General features: G+C 42.2%; 2 protein-coding genes across 9 annotated transcripts in view; one reads left to right on the top strand and one right to left on the bottom strand.

The window, feature by feature from the left end:
- The window catches only part of ZRANB3 (zinc finger RANBP2-type containing 3), a 42,800-nt gene extending 36,021 nt beyond the window's left edge, over window positions 1-6,779 (top strand). For all 4 annotated transcript variants that reach the window (XM_082197768.1, XM_082197767.1, XM_082197766.1 and 1 more), the window contains exons 17-21: window positions 766-911; window positions 1,359-1,505; window positions 3,771-4,170; window positions 5,800-5,931; window positions 6,376-6,779. In XM_082197768.1, coding sequence (XP_082053894.1) covers window positions 766-911; window positions 1,359-1,505; window positions 3,771-4,170; window positions 5,800-5,931; window positions 6,376-6,474 — 924 coding nt within the window. In that variant the 3' untranslated portion in view covers window positions 6,475-6,779. The remainder of the gene's footprint in view (window positions 1-765; window positions 912-1,358; window positions 1,506-3,770; window positions 4,171-5,799; window positions 5,932-6,375) is intronic.
- A 379-nt stretch (window positions 6,780-7,158) lies between these two features.
- RAB3GAP1 (RAB3 GTPase activating protein catalytic subunit 1) overlaps window positions 7,159-19,645 on the bottom strand; it is a 30,971-nt gene continuing 18,484 nt past the window's right edge. Inside the window, exons 17-25 of one of the 5 annotated variants that reach the window (XM_082197970.1) lie at window positions 16,288-16,641; window positions 15,758-15,895; window positions 14,001-14,228; window positions 13,034-13,130; window positions 12,845-12,948; window positions 12,640-12,755; window positions 11,278-11,380; window positions 9,482-9,502; window positions 7,159-8,132 (exon numbers count right to left, since the gene is read on the bottom strand). In XM_082197970.1, the coding sequence (XP_082054096.1) occupies window positions 7,890-8,132; window positions 9,482-9,502; window positions 11,278-11,380; window positions 12,640-12,755; window positions 12,845-12,948; window positions 13,034-13,130; window positions 14,001-14,228; window positions 15,758-15,895; window positions 16,288-16,641 (1,404 nt within the window). In that variant the 3' untranslated portion in view covers window positions 7,159-7,889. Of the gene's footprint in view, window positions 8,133-9,481; window positions 9,503-11,271; window positions 11,381-12,639; window positions 12,756-12,832; window positions 12,949-13,033; window positions 13,131-14,000; window positions 14,229-15,757; window positions 15,896-16,287; window positions 16,642-19,645 lie in introns of those variants that run through there. The other 4 variants (XM_082197971.1, XM_082197972.1, XR_014213333.1 and 1 more) reach the window with 4 other exon arrangements.

The following is a 19,645-nucleotide window of genomic DNA, read 5'->3' as shown; positions in this document are numbered from 1 at the left end:
CCAGGCATATACAGATCTTAATTGCTTTTTTTACTGGAATGTGTTTCTTGGGGGGGAGGAATATCACACTTCCCTTGTCTGTGCATATACTCAAGTGCATAATTAAATCGCCCATCTGCAGAATTAGGAACTCTATTCTGTTGTCAGTCATCAGTCATTTTTTTAGAAAAATAATACTTTAGCACTGCAATATAATGGGTAGAGAAAGGGTTTAAAAATAAAACAGTAAGACTTCACAAGGTACATACAAATAACATTAAGAATTAACTTTTGTTCCTGTTCATTTTGGTTTTAAACAGTTAACACATTCCAGTCAGGAAAACACATCAAGATGGGTACAAAACAGGGCCATGGTGGGGTGGGGAGTCAGCGTTCTAAACTCCCGCTGTTCTAGGCACATTCTGCACTTCCAGCTACTCAAGAGACTGGAGAATAGACCCTCTTGAGAATATTAGGGAGGTGGGCAGGGGAAGGACTAGAGCAAGGGGAGGATTTGGCAAAACTTTGTTTCTGCTGCATGCCCTATACACTCCTAATTTAGAGAAGTTTGTAGATAACATTCAGTCTCAAGCATCACACTAGTATGGGCCTGTACTTTTGTGAGTTGTCTTGTATGCATTCTCTGTGTATTTTCTTATATTTATGCTCCATAAAGATACTTTTAAAACTATATTGCCAGCCAGCATTAAATATGTCTTCTGGAATACAGTGTGTGAAGAGCTTACAGGTATCAGACTTTATTATGTTTTGTATTTTCTCTTCCAGATACTGAGGTTTGTAAGAGAATGGAGTGGTCTAACAGCCATGAAGCAGAGAATTATCAGGAAAAGTGGCCAGCTATTTTCTAGCCCCATTCTTGCTGCTGAAGAGCTGTTGTCAAAACAACAAGCCAAGCTCAGCAGTACCAAACGGTGTGTGCTAACAGCCTCTTTTTCACTCCGGTAGAGGGATGGGAAATAAATCACCTTAATGATGCAAACAGGATTTAAATTACAAGCTAGTTTTAACTGTGTTGGTTTGATATAGTAGGCTCTTCATGATTTTGCATGATAAAATGTGGGGAACAGTGAGAGAAATAGGTTTAGCAAAAACAGTGCCAAAGGATTCAGAACTCATGAATCCCTATGTTATTACAATAGAAAATTAAGCAATTCATCACCCTGACGATAGTTTTCATATCAATGTAATAATGGATCTTATTTTAAATAGAACAGAGAAAGCTGCTGGAAATGATAGTTTTCCAGATTGCATGTGGAAAACAGGGATTACCTTGAGGTTGGCATTTCCTCAAGAATTCTGCATCTCAGTGTTTTGCATTGACCCACAGACTAAAAAAGAAATGTTTCCCATGTTTCTAGGTACATAACAAAAGAGGATGTAGCAAAAGCTTCACTAAAGAAGGCTGACAGTACTGGGGGCAGTGTTCGTATAGTTCCTAAAAAAACCCCAGTTGCCTTAAATGCCCACCCTGCCTCTGCTGGGGAAAAGGACAGCAATTCTACAAAGTAAGTTTCAAGTATGCAAGGTAACACTTGATTTCAGTAGGTTGCATCTGCTAATGCAGTGAGACTTCCTCCCCTATCCTTGATCTAGAGGCTCTCCATACAGCTTTTTTGGAGTGCATTGGGGGGGGGGTGCAGGCTAGAGGACGTTCCTTTGCTCTGGTCGAATGTGCAAAAGAAATGGCAACATTGGAGAAAGCCCCATGTCCCTCATTTTCAAACTGTTAGTCAGTCCTTGACAGCTGGGCACCTTTGTTAATCAAAACTGATCTTTATCTAACATTAAAGTAGTTTCCCATTACAACTGCCATTAGCCCCAGTGAGCGTCACCAACGACCAGGGATGATGGTAGTTGTCTTTGCAAATGAAGCGGTGGAAAAGTTAAATGAGCCCTTTAGTGTAGGATGAGGATAAATTGAAGCTGAATCCAAACAAAATGGAAGTACAGTGGTACCTCGGGTTACATATGCTTCAGGTTACAGACTCCACTAACCCAGAAATAGTACCTCGCGTTAAGAACTTTCCTTCAGGATGAGAACAGAAATCGTGCTACGGCGGCAGTGGGAGGCCCCATTAGCTAAAGTGGTGCTTCAGGTTAAGAACAGTTTCAGGTTAAGAACAGACCTCCGAAACAAATGAAGTACTTAACCCGAGGTACCACTGTACTTTTGGTGGGTGGTTCATCTGTTCAGGGTGGTGGTGTTCTGAATGGCACTGTGCTCCTCTTAAAATAGATGTCTGGAGCATGAGGGTGCTTACAGACCTAGCTATTACTTGAAGTTCCAGTGGCATCTGTAACTTGAAGCATCTTTCTGCAGCTGAGTACAGTCACTGTAGCCCCTCCTAGACAGAGAGATTTGTGGTGGTTATCTATGCCCTGGTAACCTCCAGGCTAAATTACTGCAATGTGTTGTTAATGGAGCTGTCTTTGAAGACAGCCCAGCAATTGCAATTGGTAAGAAAGACAGCAGCAAAGTTAATAACTGGGATTGTTTGCCAGGAGCGTATCATGAAGGACATAGAAAACTGCTTATGCCGAGACAGGTAATTGGTCCTCTTGGCCAGTAATTTTGACATTGACTGGCAGCAGCTCTCTAGCACTTCGGATAGAGAAGTCTCCTCCAGCCCTACCTGAAGATGCCAGGGATTGAATCTGGGAGTTTGTGCATCCAAAGCAGACATTCTGCTACAGAGTTTTTGGTGGTTTTAATTAGTATTTTGGTTAAAAGGAAAATACTTTAGTGGTATAATAAAAAGAGAATTCCTTGTGTGCCTATGATCCATGTTGGGGCTAGAACTCTTTAGTGATAGAGCCCCAGCAGGGATTTAAAATCACAAAACATGCAGCAAAGCATGGAAATACAAGCTGTTAGAAGGGGATATTTTAAAGGTTCAAGTTCCTACTTCCCTTAGCTTAGAAAGAGACCACGTTTGACAAGTTAAAAGATGATTTACTTACAAACTTCTCAAAGGTTAGATTCATGTGCTCTTCCGTACAGCAGCAAGAAAAGATAGGCTAGGTTAGTTCCAAGGTGTAAATGTTTCTAAATTGTTTGTACAGAAACACAAAGCTGTCTTGCTAAAGCCACATGGTCTAGGCTTGGAGCAACCAGCCCAGACATCCTTACTGGTAGGGTTCACATGGTGTAAAGTGAGAGATCAGAGAGTTTGATAGCCCTTGCTCCCAAGGTGAGTGGGTGTGACCTAGCAGGACAGCTTACTCTATGGTCCTAACACTTTCATGCATTAATTGGAGTTACTATATGAGACTGGATACATCCCAGAGTTTTGACCCTTATGCTTGCTGGTGCTTAAAGAACTCTATTGATTCCTGGTCTGTTTCTGAAGTGCTGATGCTTACCTTCAAAGCATACACAATGTGGACCTGAAGGAATGCCTACACCTATATGTGCCTGTACATTTGTCACCTTCCAAGAGCCTCTGGTTAACTTCCCTATCTTAAGATGAAGCAGGTGGCAACTGAGAGAGCACATTCTTGCTTGTAATGCCTGAGCATTACCAGAGAGACTTACCTGGCAGCATTTTTTATGTCTTCAGTGCGAGGTGACCTTTTTATTTTCCCAGGCTTTTAACTCTGGTTATGTTAAGCTTCTTCGACTTCTTCCCCACCCCCTTATATTGTATAATTGAAGTTTAATTATGGAAGGTGCCCTGGAAACTTAATGGTGGGTTACAAATTCTTTAAAATAAATAAACAAAATGGGGAAATTGTTCTTCACCAAAATAACTGACCTGTTTTATCTTTAGGTTGGCTTCAGAAGATGGGAACTGCCCAACCCTTATATCAGACTCTAGTCAGGCTGATTCTGTTGAGGAGCCCACCTTAGGCAAAGGCTACTTGCAAGCTGTAGATAATGAAGGAAATCCACTTTGTCTTAGCTGCCAAATGCCAGCAGTCCAGATTGACCAGAAGTCCACCTCAACTGCCTGTGACACACGGTTTTGTTCTCATAAGTGTCAAGATAACTTCTTATTTCGCACTAGCCAAAGCTACTTGAGAACTAAAGTATTTGAGATAGAACATGGGGTTTGTCAGAAGTGTTGTCTGAATGCCCAGGAACTCTACCTTTGTGTCAGAGATGCCCCAAAGAATCACCGTAAAAATCTTCTGGAGAGCTCCTGGATGTCCAAGCTTCCTTTAGCCCAGGTGAAATGTGCTGTTGGATTTAGTCAGTTACCAATCAGGAATAGGGAACTGGATCCAAGCTACTTTGAACAGGTGGGTGGGATCACCCACCTGTCAGTCAACTCAGATATGACATCAAGTGATTCAACTTCAAAGGAAGAATCTTAAGCCATAGCTGTAAAGATTCCTGCCAAAAGGGAGATTTGCATTCAGTGCTGAGCTGCAGGCCTCACTTTCTGCAAGAAAAAGTTAAGTTTGTGAGCATGTTATGTTATAAAATCACCTCCTCCTTTAGAAGATGAAGGCTTATGGCTCTTGAAGCCTTTCAAAGCCAGTATTTGCATAGTCCAACTATCAGCACGCAAACCCTGCCTGTCACCTGTATTCTGCCAGCAAACTACACTGTGAAGACACAGTTTGTTGTTAGAATTGTTTAAACTGTGGTTTAACACTATTTCCAAGAACCTAAAAGGCTAAATTTCAAAAGGTGTTAAAGAGTATCACCTGATCTTAACACTTGCTTCATTATAACTTGTCAACTTCCTCTTCTCTAATCTAAGAACAACAGACCTGGTCCAGTAGCCATCACATGTATATTTATTTACCTTTTGCTCTTTACATATGTATCTAAAACCATTAACATTTTGAACAACTTTGGTTAGATGAGACCCTATTTCATGTTCATAGAACCAAGAGTTGGGGTAGGATACATGTTGATAATCTGGTAGTGAGGATGTTTGTACTAGCTACATTTTGAAGTCCATGTTCAGATCTTCTGGAGGATTGTGAACAAGCTGTGTGTGTCTATGCGCCATCATTTTTCCTCATGGCTTTAGATTAACAGAACCACAGTTTGGCATTAGATCTGAACTAGCAAACTGTAGTTTTTGTGATTCCTTCAGCTAGGATTGTAATTGTTGTTTGGATGTTATGGCAGATTGGTTTGACTAACCAGTAAGTGTTTGATTAAGCCAGGTGTCAGGGAACTGCCATCGGCTCAGGGGCGAGAGGGGAAAGCCAAATGGATTACAGAGAGCCCCCAAAGATCATGGGAAGCAGCACCTCCTCAGCAGCGGAGAGTAACCATGCCTCCAGTGGAGAGGAGCTTCAGGGCTCGGAGGAGGCGAGGCGGTGCCAGGACACCTTGCCTGGGCAAAGCGGGGAGGAGAGAGGTCCTCTGTTACCCACGCCCTCCCTGTGCAGTAGACTTCCGCACTGAGAGGGGAGGCGCAGATTGGGCGTCAAGAAACTACTCTGCTGGGGAAGGTTTAAGGACCGCCCACTCACAGATTCTGCCAGTGAATGAGCCAGCCACGGGAGAGTGGCTCTCTGCAGAGAAAGTTTATTTTGGCATCAAAAGCAAGGCTTCACAGGCGAGCAGGGAGGCATTTGCCTACTTGCTCTTGAGCAACCCCTTGGTACCTTAACACGAGGCATAGGCAAACTCGGCCCTCCAGATGTTTTGGGACTACAACTCCCATCATCCCTAGCTAACAGGACCAGGGATGATGGGAATTGTACTCGCAAAACATCTGACAGGCTGAGTTTGCCTATGCCTGGATTAAGCCAAATCATGAGAGGAGGTAGAAAGGTATGTACAAGCTCATTCCTAATTGGTAAAAGCTTATCTAATGTCTTATCTAATTGCAGTTAAATGAAATTATACAGAACCCAACTGAAGGTCAGTTCTGGCAAGTGGATCATATAAAGCCAGTTTATGGTGGAGGAGGACAGTGTTCCCTGGAAAATCTTCAAACATTGTGTACGGTTTGCCACAAGGAGGTGAGTACAGAATACTCTGACACAACCCTTCAACATTATGCATGTTGTTGTTGTTTAGTCGTATCTGACTGTTCGTGACCCCATGGACCAGAGCATGCCAGGCACTCCTGTCTTCCACTGCCTCCAGCAGTTTGGTCAAACATTATCCTTAGACCTATTTATTCTTTGCCCTGTAGTCAATTTCTCTACCAGGTATTCTTTTGCATTTCCTTAATTCTTAAAAGTTGGCAAATTCTCTCATTTGCCAAGCAGATAACTGCACTCCGAAGGTTATTTACTTTAGATGCAATGCAGTTCTGTAATTCAGGTAGACAATATATGTTAGACCATCTTAAAAGTTACCACTTTTGCAGTCTAATCAAGATGCTGTAATCAGTGCCAGTTTCTCTGTACAGTATATGTTGATATGAAATGCATTTTATCTAACTATTCTCTTCTTTTCAGAGAACAGCAAAGCAAGCCAAGGAAAGAAGTCAAATGAAAAGAAAATCTGTAGCTTTAAAGTATGGATCTGATATTACCAATTTTTTTGTGAAATTATGAAGCTCAAATAATTCAGATGTGTAGTTTATGTGTAGTTCATCAAACTGATTAATCATGCACCTTAATAAACTAATAGGTTGACTTTTAGTGGGATTGTCCTAAACCAATCACCTAGCTTTTTCTAAGGCTAGATACTGGAGTTATCATGGCAGATAAATGTTGAGAAAGGCAACATTATACATGCAGACGCATCTCTACCTACATCTTTGGCATTTTAAAGTTTTGTACTTTCTTAGTTCAAGGTTTGGAACGTAAAATTGCATTTGACAGTGATAGACCAATAAAAATTAATGATTGTCCCCAAACTGTATTAGTGGTTAATATAGAGAGAAATGCACCAATTTAGCCCTTAACCATCTTCTCATATATGACAAGTGCAGTGGTGGAATAGCAGAATATGCTTTTTAAAATATCAGTACTGCTGTAACCTCTAGCTTCCTAATTGCACCATGAAGTTTGTCCTTGTAATCTGCTGCTTTGCTCAGCTGCTTATCTTGACAGCACAATCCTAACTGTGTCTATTCAGAATTAAGTCCTATTGAATTCAATGAGATTTCTGCCAGGTAAGTGAGGCTAGGATTGTAGTCTTGTATAAAAAAATGAATTAATGGTCGTAAAACACTGGAATGGCCTCAAACCTTAACATTTAGCATTCCTTTACAAGAACAGAACACATAGATCCAATGCATTAAAATAATCCTTTACTTTTTCTAACAGTATATAAACAAACAGCATGATTCTAAGAGTTGAAAGCCAGTGGTACAGAGGGTTTGAGTACAATTCATCCTGTGGCAAAAATGCTGCTGGTATATTCACTATAGTAAATTACCACTTTTTAATCACACTTTTGATGGATGGTAGTTTAAATTTTTGGTCCATCTGTTCTTTAGTAATATATACACAGCAATTTAGACCCACAAGTGAGTTGCATTTTATTATGTGTAGACTACATACAGCTTTAAACAAAGTTTATAACCCATTGATGGTGGCATTACATATTTGATGGTCAGGTTGGTCTAGATGAGCAAAGTAAACTTTCACACGAGGCTGTAGACTTCTACAAGTATCACCATATTTGCTTTTATGCTTAATGCAGAGTTCTGATATTTTCATTATCACTGTAAACAGGAATGTATTGCTCCCCAACAATCCCATTCCCAGCATCCCTCCGAAGCCCTTTAACACATATATGCAGATGGAGTTTTCCCCAATAAAAGTTTACTCTAAAGTTCTACCTACATCTTATGAGACAGTTGTTTGGCATTGAGCATTGCTCCTCAGTGACTAGTCTGTGAGTATTTTATTACTGATTACTAAATTTATGAAAGGATTACCCTCAGCTCTAGAGTACTGGACATGGAATGACCATTTGAACCACCGGCAGAGATGCATTGTCGGCAGGCTACACAGTGACATCAGAAGAATGTTGTATCGGATGAAAAGGCACCAGCTAGTCGGAAGTCCTCTTTTGTGAGAACACTATACATGCGCTGAGGCAGAGGTTTGGAGTAAGGGGCAGGCCGTGGGACAGTTGTGCGCAAAATAACCTCACGCCCTGCGGGCAGGGGGAAGTCTCCAGCTATTCCGGAACTGAAACGTTTCTCATCCAAAGACCCAGACCTCTTAAGTTCTTCATCAAGGGGCATCATTGTGGCAACCTAAAAAAAATACAGAAGCCTCACTATTGATGTTTTCTGTTAGCTCCATAATCATTTTTAAAACCAAGGAACGGCAGGATAATTCAAAAATAAGGGCTACATAAACAGATAGTGAGTCTTGGCTTTGAAGAAGTTGCAATATGCAGGCACAGACGGATATGTAAGAGAAGAATGAATGAGTGTGACAATGAAAGCACCATTTGCAGTGGATTTCTAAAGTGAAGAAATGTAGGTTTTTAAGTTTGTGCTTCTACAACACGACTGATGCCGGTAAAGAAGTATTAAACACACAGCCTGGGGGGCCACACAATTGACAACACCACAGACCACTCTCAGTCAGGTTCATGAAGTGGACCTTGAACTGCTTCAGACTGGTCTCCAAAACAGAAAACATGACATTTGTTAGTTAAAAGTCAAAACAATGTAATGTTGAGGTTCCAGCAAATTATGATTAAAATTAGACTACAAGAGCTTTGCTATGATTCTACAGTGTTTGGGTCTGTATCTAAGGAAAGCAGTGTTGATCAGGGCTTGATGTATTTTCACATGACATGACCACCTAATGGGTCGGACCATTCGCCCATCTTGCAGTGATCCTTTTTAGCCCTGCTACCTTAGTTTGATAAAGGACATAACTGTGCCTGGGACCTTATACTAGCACAGCACTGCGATATGACAACTCCCTGTTTCAGGGAGTCCTGCCACCTAAACAGGATGAGAACTATTGTAGGTCACAAATGGCCTGTCTTTCTTAGCACCAAGGAAGTAATTGGTTACTAAATGAGTTAAATTTCTTTCATAAAGCATCTCTAAGGTAAAAAATATGACTATCCTAGGTGGGTATAGTTAGTTTACAGCTGCTTCATAACTGAGAAGCATAAATCTGTTCATGCGAGCATTTTATGAGGAAGTATTAATAAAGCAAGAGAAAGTATTAAAGCAGCAAAAACTAAACTGCTTTCTGCAATAAAAGTGGACAAATGTTCCTGCAACAGTTTATGATGCTTAGTCCTTGCCAGCCAAAACACATGCACATCTGAAGAAGCCATAGGCAACAACTAGATTACCAAACAAGGCATGGCTCTGAGGCCTTTAGACTTCAAATACCTTCCAGTTAGACATCCACTTAAAGCTCCAGTTTTTCAATCACAAGTTACTGGTTTCGAAACTTCTGGCTTCAGAAAATCTTGTTTGAAGTTGGTAAGATGAAGTTATTTTAATGGTTTGACTATGCAAGTGATCAGTAGGAGGCAAATCAAGCAACTGCACTATGCTGCTAGAGCATTCGTTTCTATGCACCTACATGAGGTTAGGCAGATGACTAGAAAATTAGGGAAAGATCTAGTTACCTCCTCAGAAGATTCAGTCAGCTGGATAAGGAAGAGAACCAGTGATAAAAGATAAAGAAAGGCAAGTCAGAGATGACTCACATGGGGTCAAGAGAGGTTTCAGAATTGTCTGCTTTAAAAGGCAGAGTACCCTCCAGGTATATGTTGTAGTCAAGAGAGCTACTGTGATAAACACTCAGAACATGAAACAAACAGAACACACTGATGCAGAACTGGTACAGATAACATGGTAAATTTAAACAATATTCCAGTCTAATCCATCTCATTTTTACCCATTCAGCAGACGCAACTTTCCATACATGTCCTAATCTAGCAACTGATAGACAAAAGGAGTTCATTCATTTCAACAGAGGCAGTCACTACCCACTTATATTCATCTGAAATGGATGTTTAATGCTGCCATTACAATGAACAGGGCAGCCTACAGCTGCAGGAGCTTTTGTGCATCAGAATACATGCAGGGATGTGAATCACTAAACTTGCCTTATTTTTATCATGCATTTTAAAGCTAAGGAGGGAAAAATCAGTCCATCCATTGGTTAAAATGAAATACTACTGGGATTAAGTTTTACCAGTTAATGACCTTGCAGAAATGAATTATTAGCAAGCATTATTTATGCTGATATTCGTGTTCTAAAAGAACAAGCAGAAGATCACTTCAGCAAGGGGCTTTCCCAATCCTACCCACGGCAGCCCCTACACTAAACAGCATGGGACGCAACCTTATGTAATTAAGTGAAAACTTCATCATGTTTTCATTATGAATGCAGAGTTGCATGTTTTTTTTTCACCAACACAGAAGGTCTGCATGCTTCCTACTCCAATCATATTCTTCCTTAAGTTCTTATCTTCTCACTTGCTATATTTCATCTACTGTGAGCAATTTCCCTTGTGCAAGTGCTTCCTCATATTTCTCCTGTCACAGGAAATACAGAGGTTTATACATGCAATAGACCCTTCTCGCTACAGACTTCTGTGTTCCTACAAAGCCATTCCCTTGAAGGTGGAGGAACTCTCCAAAACAGCATGCAGGGCTGGAGGTAGGCTAGCGGAATGAGCAAGTGCACCCCAATGGAGTTGCAGGTGTGCTGTCTGCCCAAGCAAGGGCTTCTTTGGGTTCAGAGTAGAGAGTACAAGTTCCTTAAATACGCCAACTAGTTCTCTGCAGCCACAAATTATTTGGTTGTTTCAAAACATTCTGTAAACTTCAACTTCTCTCACATTTGCAGCTCATGACCATGTGCAACCAACCCCTCTCCTTTCAGGCCTTCTCTTGCTCCTATTCAACTTCCAATCTTCTCCTAGGCCCTTCAGTAACTCCCTAAAGTCTTCTGCCTACCCAAGTCCTCCCTGAGACCACACCAGTAATCAATAGCAAAGGACTGAAATATAAACATACATTACAGCATTCCAGAAGCTGCTATTATATCACACAATGAAAAATTAGACCTGGAAAACACTTACTGGTAGCTGTTATGAAATGAAAAGTTCATTTTGTTCTGGCAACCTAAAAACTACTACTTCATTCAATCAATCAATGTGCATTAGTACAAACGGACCTTACGTACATTAATGCACAACAAAACGCCCACAATTGTTTCACAGAACTACCACCCTGGAAGGAACACACTGATCTATAATCTGTGCTTTGTTAAGTATTGCCCATTTTACATTTAGCTGAATATTTAATATAGCCATAGTATTCTTATATACGGAGGCACTTTCAAAGCCTGGCATTTTGAACTGAGAGTAATCTTACATGGCCTACGTTAGAGATGTTAAAAAGTCCATCTTACCCGCTGTGAATTCACAAAAAGCTTGTGAATTATAGTACCAGCATGTCCTCTTCCAGCACCAATGACTGAGACTTCTGGCTGTTCCAGAAAAGAATTCACAAATCTGGTAGCGAAAGAGAAAGGAAAGGAAAAAGTCAGCAAAATAAAATAGTTTTTCTGTTTTGAAAGAAACAACCATATTTTAAAAATATTTTCAATATTGGTACCACAGCTGAGTGGTAGAAAGGAACTGAGCTCACATATAAAATTCCATGTATCTAGCTTAAGGCCAGTTTATGCATGGATGTACATGCATGTATTAATTTTCCTGCTCTGGATGACTGGCAATAGAATTAGTTATTCAAATCAAATACACTCTGTGTTGAGATTTCTGCCATAGTTCTGGAAGTCATCCCGATGGACCAAGGTTTTGATCTTTTATCTATTTTCCATTACCATGCATAATGTTATCCATAAATACTTAATATTTTTCTTACTGGGAGCAGCCTGTTTCAAGATTGCCCATACTGCAGATATTATACAGAACTTTTGTTTCAAGGGGAGAGGACCAAGGCAGTGGCAGAGAAATTAACAGTGCATAATAGACTATTAAGAGGAGTAAAATTAAAATGTAGCTTTGATAATACATGGTACCATCTAACCAGCTCATGTGTTGCAGCAAAGTGGTCGAATTCTGCCACCCAAATCACAACAGACAGTTTGGATACTATACCACAACACGACTGGTCTCCAGCTTAACCCCCATTTTTTATTATTTGTATGTAAATGCTTTCTAGACTAACTTTCCCCTGAATAGTGGGATAGAGAACGTAGACATAGCTTTTGTTTTGCCTTTATTTTAGTAAAGTTGTTACTCTTGTTTCTCTTGTATGGTTTGTCTAACATGTAACATTAAACTTGATAAAAAATATTACAAGGAAATAAAATACGGTGTTTGAGGGGATATGAACACACTTGACACTGCAGCCCCAGGACCAAGCACTTCCTGCGAAGTCCCTGCTCTCTCACCCACACATTCTTGTTGCCATCCTTCCCCATGATTAATAGTTACGTCAGCAAAACATTAGCCATGGTTTCTGCTCTTCAGAGAACACTCTTAACTTGACACCAGATTGACCTTATAAGAATAATCATTTATGTTGGCGGCTGCTCTGGGTGGCATGTTTCCTTCTTCCAAAATACACACAGGTGTAAATAAACCTGCCATGCTTATACTATCCAAACACCAGAATGCATGAAAAATGCAGCAGATAAGCCTGGAATGGCCTTGCGCTTTGAGGTAACAAACAAAGCAAGAAGAGGGAGCTACTATGAAACATGACTTGCACATGCCTATGAAACAAGGAATTCAAGATTACTCACTTTTCTAGATCTTTGCGTTCATCTTCCCGTTCACATTTCTCTACCCCAAATTTGGCTTTCAGTGACCTTGCCCGAGCAATAGTGGCTTCCACATTCAAAATCTGACTAATAATTTCCTGCGTAAGAGAGAAAGCATTTTCCATTTTGTTATATGCCTTACTTTTAAAGACGTTCCTTCTCAAACTTAGTTAACTAAACCCCTTACTTCTAATTTTTTGTCTTCTGGGTTTGGAAACCGGAGGACTTTACTGGAATGGGTGATAATCTGCTTAATTATCTTCTTTACTGAAGAAATATCTTCCACCGATTCTGTTGTTAAAACATGAAGTATATTGTAATAATAGTTCCACCTTCACACAAAGTACACTGCATTTTTTTAACAAGTGTTATTTACCTTCTTCCTTTACCTTGAGTACAGCTGCATGGATGACACAAGGCAGAAGATGCCTTGCAAGATCTGCTGGTTTCTGACCTGCTAAATAGTGCAGCACCTGAAGGTATGGTAAAAGGATTACATCATGCCAATAATGTTCTCATTCATATCTGATCATCTTGATTCTGCAGAATGAATCTCACCATCTCTCCAGTATTTTAAAGTACACATATTATGGCAACTAGGGTACTAAAATAAATCTTCTACGTTAATACTTCATGGCCTTCATAAAAATGCCCATAAATTCTGGGGAAACATTTCCGAAGACTTTCCTCTGGTACTTTAGACTAGAGAAACATTTGTTCTTTGGGGAACTACAAGTTCTGTGTCTATCATAGGAGAATTCAGATGATCTGAACATGATTGAACTCAACAAAAGCAATGACTGTTTAAAGCACAAGAGCAGAAACAAAACTCCACAGCTATGTATTTAATGCATTAACAAACAGCTTTTGGAAGCTACTAAGAGAACATCCCAATAAGTGAGGCTATGGAGAGGTGCTTTCCACTGGTCAGGTGCAATTTTTGGATGAGACAGGTGTTGGGGAACAAAGTGGCAAATGCTGGAAGGAAAAAGGGAAAGTGTTTGGAACTGATAAAGGGCAGCATGCAGACAGCTGAAAGGGAGCTCTAGCACAATTACTGCTAAGTAAAAACTATGAGAGGCTTCATTCCCAAAGCGCTTACAATACCTAAGTGCTACTGATCTCCAAAGTTACTTCAAGTGCCTTTGCTGATTTTGTCTACATGTTTCCACAAACAAAATAACCGTCATTCCAGGGAATTATAATTCCAGAAGGAAACTGCATTATTCAGTCCAACCTTAAATGTGACCTGCATAGTCAGTTGGAGAGATTCAGGACAGCCAAGACACAAAGTTCCCATGGAAATGGGCAGTGTCTGTGCAGCCTGTCACAAGTCCTCTTACCTTCTCTGCCTCACGAGTGTCATCAAAAAGCCGTCTCTGCCTTCTGGCTGGAATTGGCTTTGCCGTCTCCCACGCTTCAACCCACATATTGCTTGGAATCTTCATTCGAGCACTCAGTTCACCCCTGATGACTACATCCCCCTTTTCATCCACAATTTCCTCTTCAACGTAATCCCGAGGTGAATACCATCTCACAAAATCCTCCAGACAACAGCCAGGGTTGGCAGCCTAGGATGCAGTGTGGGTGGAGAAAGCAAAACCAGAACATTTTATTATTTCCCCCCACATACTTTCCAAGCTGTATATCAGGTGAGAGAAGCACAAGTGACTTAGGGGCACCTGCACTACTACATTTCAATACTTGCATTTTTAAAAAGATGCATATACACATCCTAAAATTAAAGTTGCCAACTTGTCATAAAAGTCAGACGTGAATTTTTATTATTCAGAATTCCCAGAGCAGCTTCACAAGATCCACTTCTGTTTGACTTTTGCAATGAGAGGGGAAATGTTATCTCTGGTGGCTTAGTAGCTAATCCCACTCTAATTTTTTACACTGTGAATACAGAATGTAATTATATTGTAATACCTTAAGTGGCCCTACAAACTAAAACTCAGGTAAAAATACCCAAGAACAAAATGCATTATCACCACTTTCTTCTTTAAAATAGACAGAAACGAGATAGGAAGGAACCCGCCCCTACCTCTGAAAAGTCTGGAAGAAAAAGGAATAATTTGCATTAGTGAACAAACATTTATTTACAACACTTTTATGCCAACCGTCATTCTATTTAGAATTCCACCTACCATGATACCTTTTTTGCAACCTGATTTCTCTAGCCTATTTTAAATTGTTGTGCCACATCTAGGAAATTGGAGTGCTTTAATATACAAGATAGATGAGAAGCTGCCCAAGATGTAATGCCCTGGTCATATATGAGGAAGTTGGAAGCTTCTAATGTTAAGATATGTTTCACACCTTTTCCTCCCTCATTAATTCAGTAGCTCACAAAGATATTATAAAGCAATCCATACAAATAATTTGGAAGGGGGGACACAACTTGGACAGAGTTTATAATGGGTAACCTCTTATAGCACAGATCTGTATGCTTATGTTTGAAAAGCAAGCCTAGGCAGAATACTTATGTTGTTATACACCTAGCTCTTAAAGCTACAGAATACAATTTCAGAGAGATCACAAAAATAAAACAAAAACAATGAAAGCACACATTCAAATACCTCAGAAAGCTCAATGTAGTAGTCTTATTCACCATGACATGTACTAAAATTCCAAAGCTGTGAGCTTCAAAGCCAGTTAATATGTACACTGGATTGACTTCAATAAGACTAAGCTTTCCTCAGCTTGAGTAAATAGGCTTTTGTGATTTAGGAGGAAATCACAATTCCTGCTTTGAAAAGAGTAATTCCAGAAGGTATAAAGTATCTGACCAACTACTTCTATTTCAAAACAAAAACATCAGCTGATTTTCCCTCAAATGACTGACACTGAGTCAAAATGAGTGCATTATCAGAGACAAACACCAGGCAAATTAGAGCAATATAGAAATGAACATTTTAAACTACAGTGAAGGTGATAGTTATACAAAGAACAACCAAGTAAAATGGAAGGAAAGCAATTGTGAAAGAGGTTACTGGGGGGAAATCCTGTAATTGTGCCCTTTCCGACTGACTGGAGTGTTTACACTAGTATATTCATCACTAAGACGGTCCCATGGAATACAGAATCATGCATCCACCTTGAAAGATTCCATATCAGAAAGCAAACAGGCGCTCTGCATGCGTGCACGAAGATGAGCCCCTTCTGCTGATGTTCCCAGTTTAGCCAATACTTCAGACTGTTCTTCCAGAAGATCCTCAGTCATAGGAGCTGGTTCCTGAAAAGCACAAAGAACAGGCATTTCTTACACGGGGAATTCCATTCAGGCTTGGTATCAACAGAACAACAATCCTTGTGGCTTTATCTATTCAAGGAGCTCTTTTTCACAGTCCAATTTAGGAAACGCTTTAATATGACCACAAACCAAGATCAAACTAGGGTTTGAAGGAGAAAAGGATGGAGGGAGGACTACTCCAACCTAGATGTACCAATGGTCTGGCTTTAAAAGTCACCTTACTTTTGCAGGTGAAACTTGTCACCACTATGCAGGAGAAACAAAATCAACGTAGTGGTGCCAGATTTCTTCCTATGTGTAGCTACCTCTAACAGGTATGACAAGTGAAACAAGTTAACAGAAATCAGAAAACCAGAAATAATTCCAGGTCTAACCTGTGTTACTGGAACATAGAGGGGGTCTCCAGGATGAAGCAAAGTCAAGTTGCCATGCTGATGTAAACGACCTTCTGGCTTTAATGCTTCTTTTGCAGCCCCTTTCTTCCCACCTTCTTGTCCATTTCCTTTAAGTTCCTCTGTGTCACTTAGGCATTCAAAAAATTCTTCTTCACTGTCACTCCAGGAGTCCCAAGACTTTCCTACTTCTCCTTTTTCCTTATCACCCTCTTTTAAATAGTCTTTACCCACCAAGTCACTTGATTTTCCAATGTCTCCAGAAGAGCGATCAGAATTATTTCCTTTTTTCCCCTCATCCCTTGCTTTCTTTCTCTCAATACAACAATTTAACATCTGGAAATGAAAGCACATTGAAAACTTATTATGACAGATATGCACACTCTTCCACAGTGGCAATATTTCCATTAAGCTGTGTAATGCAACTTATGTAAGAACAGCCAAGATTGACACCTGCACTTGCACAGCACGAAGACACTTCTGTTCACATGTCATCACCCACATACTCAGAGCAGACCCACTGAAATTCATTAACCCAAGTTAGTATTGTCCATTATTAAAGTGGCCCTACTCTTGAGCATGGGACGCAGGTGGCACTGTGGTCTAAACCATAGAGCCTAGGGCTTGCCGATCAGAAGGTCGGCAGTTCGAATCCCTGCGACGGGGTGAGCTCCCGTTGCTCGGTCCCTGCTCCTGCCAACCTAGCAGTTTGAAAGCACGTCAAAGTGCAAGTAGATAAATAGGTACCACTCTGGCGGGAAGGTAAATGGCGTTTCTGTGCGCTGCTCTGGTTCGCCAAAAGCGGCTTAGTCATGCTGGCCAATAAAGCGAGATGAGCGCCACAACCCCAGAGTCGTCCACGACTGGACCTAGCAGTCAGGGATCCCTTTACTTACTCTTGAGCATGACTAACAATGAATAAAACTCAACTCGCTGATTATTTCTGTAACAATCTGATATGCTACCTGTCAGGGAACTGACATCAGAGGAAAGGGAGTTGGTAGGGCTCCCAGAGACTGGGAGAGAGTCAGCAGCTAAAGCAGGGACAAGGAGGGGGAGCGAGGGGTCTCTGGAGGAGGATCTCAGTAATGCTGAGAGAGACGCAGCAGCCCAGGCAGGAAACAGCAGGGGAGAGAAAGGGGTGAGAGACACATCCAGCGAAAATAGCGGGGAGGTGTCAGAAGCAACTGCAGGGAGACCCATGCTTCGCCGGAAGCTGCCACGTCGTGAGTCCAGGAGACGCGTTTCCGTTAAGGAACTTCTTTGCTGGAAGCGCTTCCGCAGGCAGCCACTGTCAGACCCTACTAGTGACTAGAGCAGACATGTCTGAGGAGCTCTGTCACACACAGAGGTTTGTGGGGCCGCACAAACTCTGAAGGGGCACAATTTTAAGCACAAGCAGCTAATCATCCCCTGACAGCAGTCTGACAGTCTTTGTACGCTGCCTGTGCAGGAGAAAGCATCATGAGCAACCCAGCCGGAACCGGAGAGGCAGGGGTTGGAGCTGGTCCAAGCTTGGAAGAAAGGTATCAAGCTCTGGAGGTCCAACTTGCGCTGCAGACGGCGAGGCTCGAGGAGAGAAGGGCTCAGGATGCTGACAAAAAGGGGAGAACCACTCAGTTCCCCAGAAAGGTACCAGGATTGGTGCAGAAGTTTGGGGGGGACCCCAAGGATTACCATGCCTTTAGGACCGAGATGCAATATGCCCTGAATGTGCAGTTTGATGAGTTCCCTGATGAGGAATCGCGAGTTGCTTTCGTAATTGGGCATCTTGAGAAGGGGGCGCGGGACTGGGTTCGACCCCTGATGGCAACGCACAACGATATCCTAAAGGACACTATGAAATTCTTTCGTGCAATGGATATCATGTTTTCCAGCGATATTGAGGAAGGGGTGGTGCGCAGACAGCTAATGGCTTGCAAGCAGGGAAGCAGATCTGTCCGTGAGTACTGGACTGAATTTACCATGCTGATTCACAGATTGGGGTGGGATTTATCGGCAGCACCCATTCAGATGCTATTTGAAGAAGGTCTTTCTTCGGCTGTGAAAGACGAGCTGTCCAGGAGCCCCAGGGCGGTGTCTATGGATCAGCTGACCAAATCTGCGCTGACCATTGGAGCGCGCCAGGAGGCAAGAGCCTTGGAGAGGCGGGAAGGGAGAGGGGAACGTTGGAAGGAGTTACGCATTCCAGACATTCCTGAGCCAGCTTTCCCGCCGGCAGAGCCGATGGAAATCGGAACAGCCCGCGCGCGCGCAGTTTCAAAGCCCAGTGAGGGGGCGAAGAAGGAGGGAAAGGGAGCCCGGAAATGCTATCTATGCCAACAGCCAGGCCACTTTGCCAGAGTCTGCCCCCAGAGGAAGGAATGGCAAGGGATGGTGGGAGCAGTTGAGGGGGGAGAGCAGGGAGGAACGGAGCAGGTAAAAGCCAACGCCTGGTTGCCAACGTCAGGGCACTGCAGCCAGGCCAAAGAGCAGTGAAAGTGCCCGTGCCAGAAGCTCCTCGACCTGCTCTAGTGATTGAAGTGTCGCTAGAGCTGCAAAATGGACACCCCCTAAAAATAAAGGCGCTGTTGGACTCAGGCAGCTCCTGCAATTTTATGAGCAAGGAGTTTGCTGCTGAACATCAGATACAGACTATCCCTTTAAGCAACCCCCTGCAGGTGACCACGATCGATGGCAGGGAACTGTTGGGAGGAGGAGTTAGCTTGCAGACCGTCCCAATGATAATGAGGGTGGCAAGGCACACAGAACTGATAGCGTTTAATGTGGCCACCTTGGGAGGCGCTCCCATTATTTTGGGAATGAGCTGGCTAGCCTTACATGATCCGCTGGTGGGCTGGCATCAAAGAGTGGTTTCCTTCGGTTCAGCACATTGCTTAGAACACTGCAGGGGGGAAAAGGGGTCAGCAGGGGCCCAAGCCACCCTGGCAGGGACTGAAGTAATGGGGAAGGGGAAGGTGCCACCACAGTATGCTGATCTCAGCGACGTGTTCAGCGAGAAGGAAGCTGACCAACTACCCCCGCATAGGCCCTTTGATTGCCAGATCAATTTACTCCCTGGAGCACAGCTTCCTGTAGGCAAGTTGTATGCCATGTCAGACAGGGAGATGCAGGAGTTGCGAGCGTTCATTGACAAGAACCTGAAGAGAGGCTTCATCAGAGAGTCCAAGGCAGCGGGGGGTAGCCCAGTGTTTTTTGTGGATAAAAAAAACACGGACAAGCCGAGGCTGGTATGTGACTTTCGGCGGTTAAATGCAGTGACAGAGCCGGCGGCTTTTCCTATGCCCAGGATTGATGATATTTTGACCAGGGTGCGAAAAGGAAAGATTTTTACAAAGCT

The sequence above is a fragment of the Podarcis vaucheri genome, assembly GCF_965113315.1.
Source record: "Podarcis vaucheri genome assembly, chromosome: 1".
In the NCBI taxonomy this organism is placed as follows: Eukaryota; Metazoa; Chordata; class Lepidosauria; order Squamata; family Lacertidae; genus Podarcis; species Podarcis vaucheri.
The sequence above is the reverse complement of the archived record's forward strand: the minus strand, read 5'-3'. Positions and strand labels throughout refer to the sequence as shown.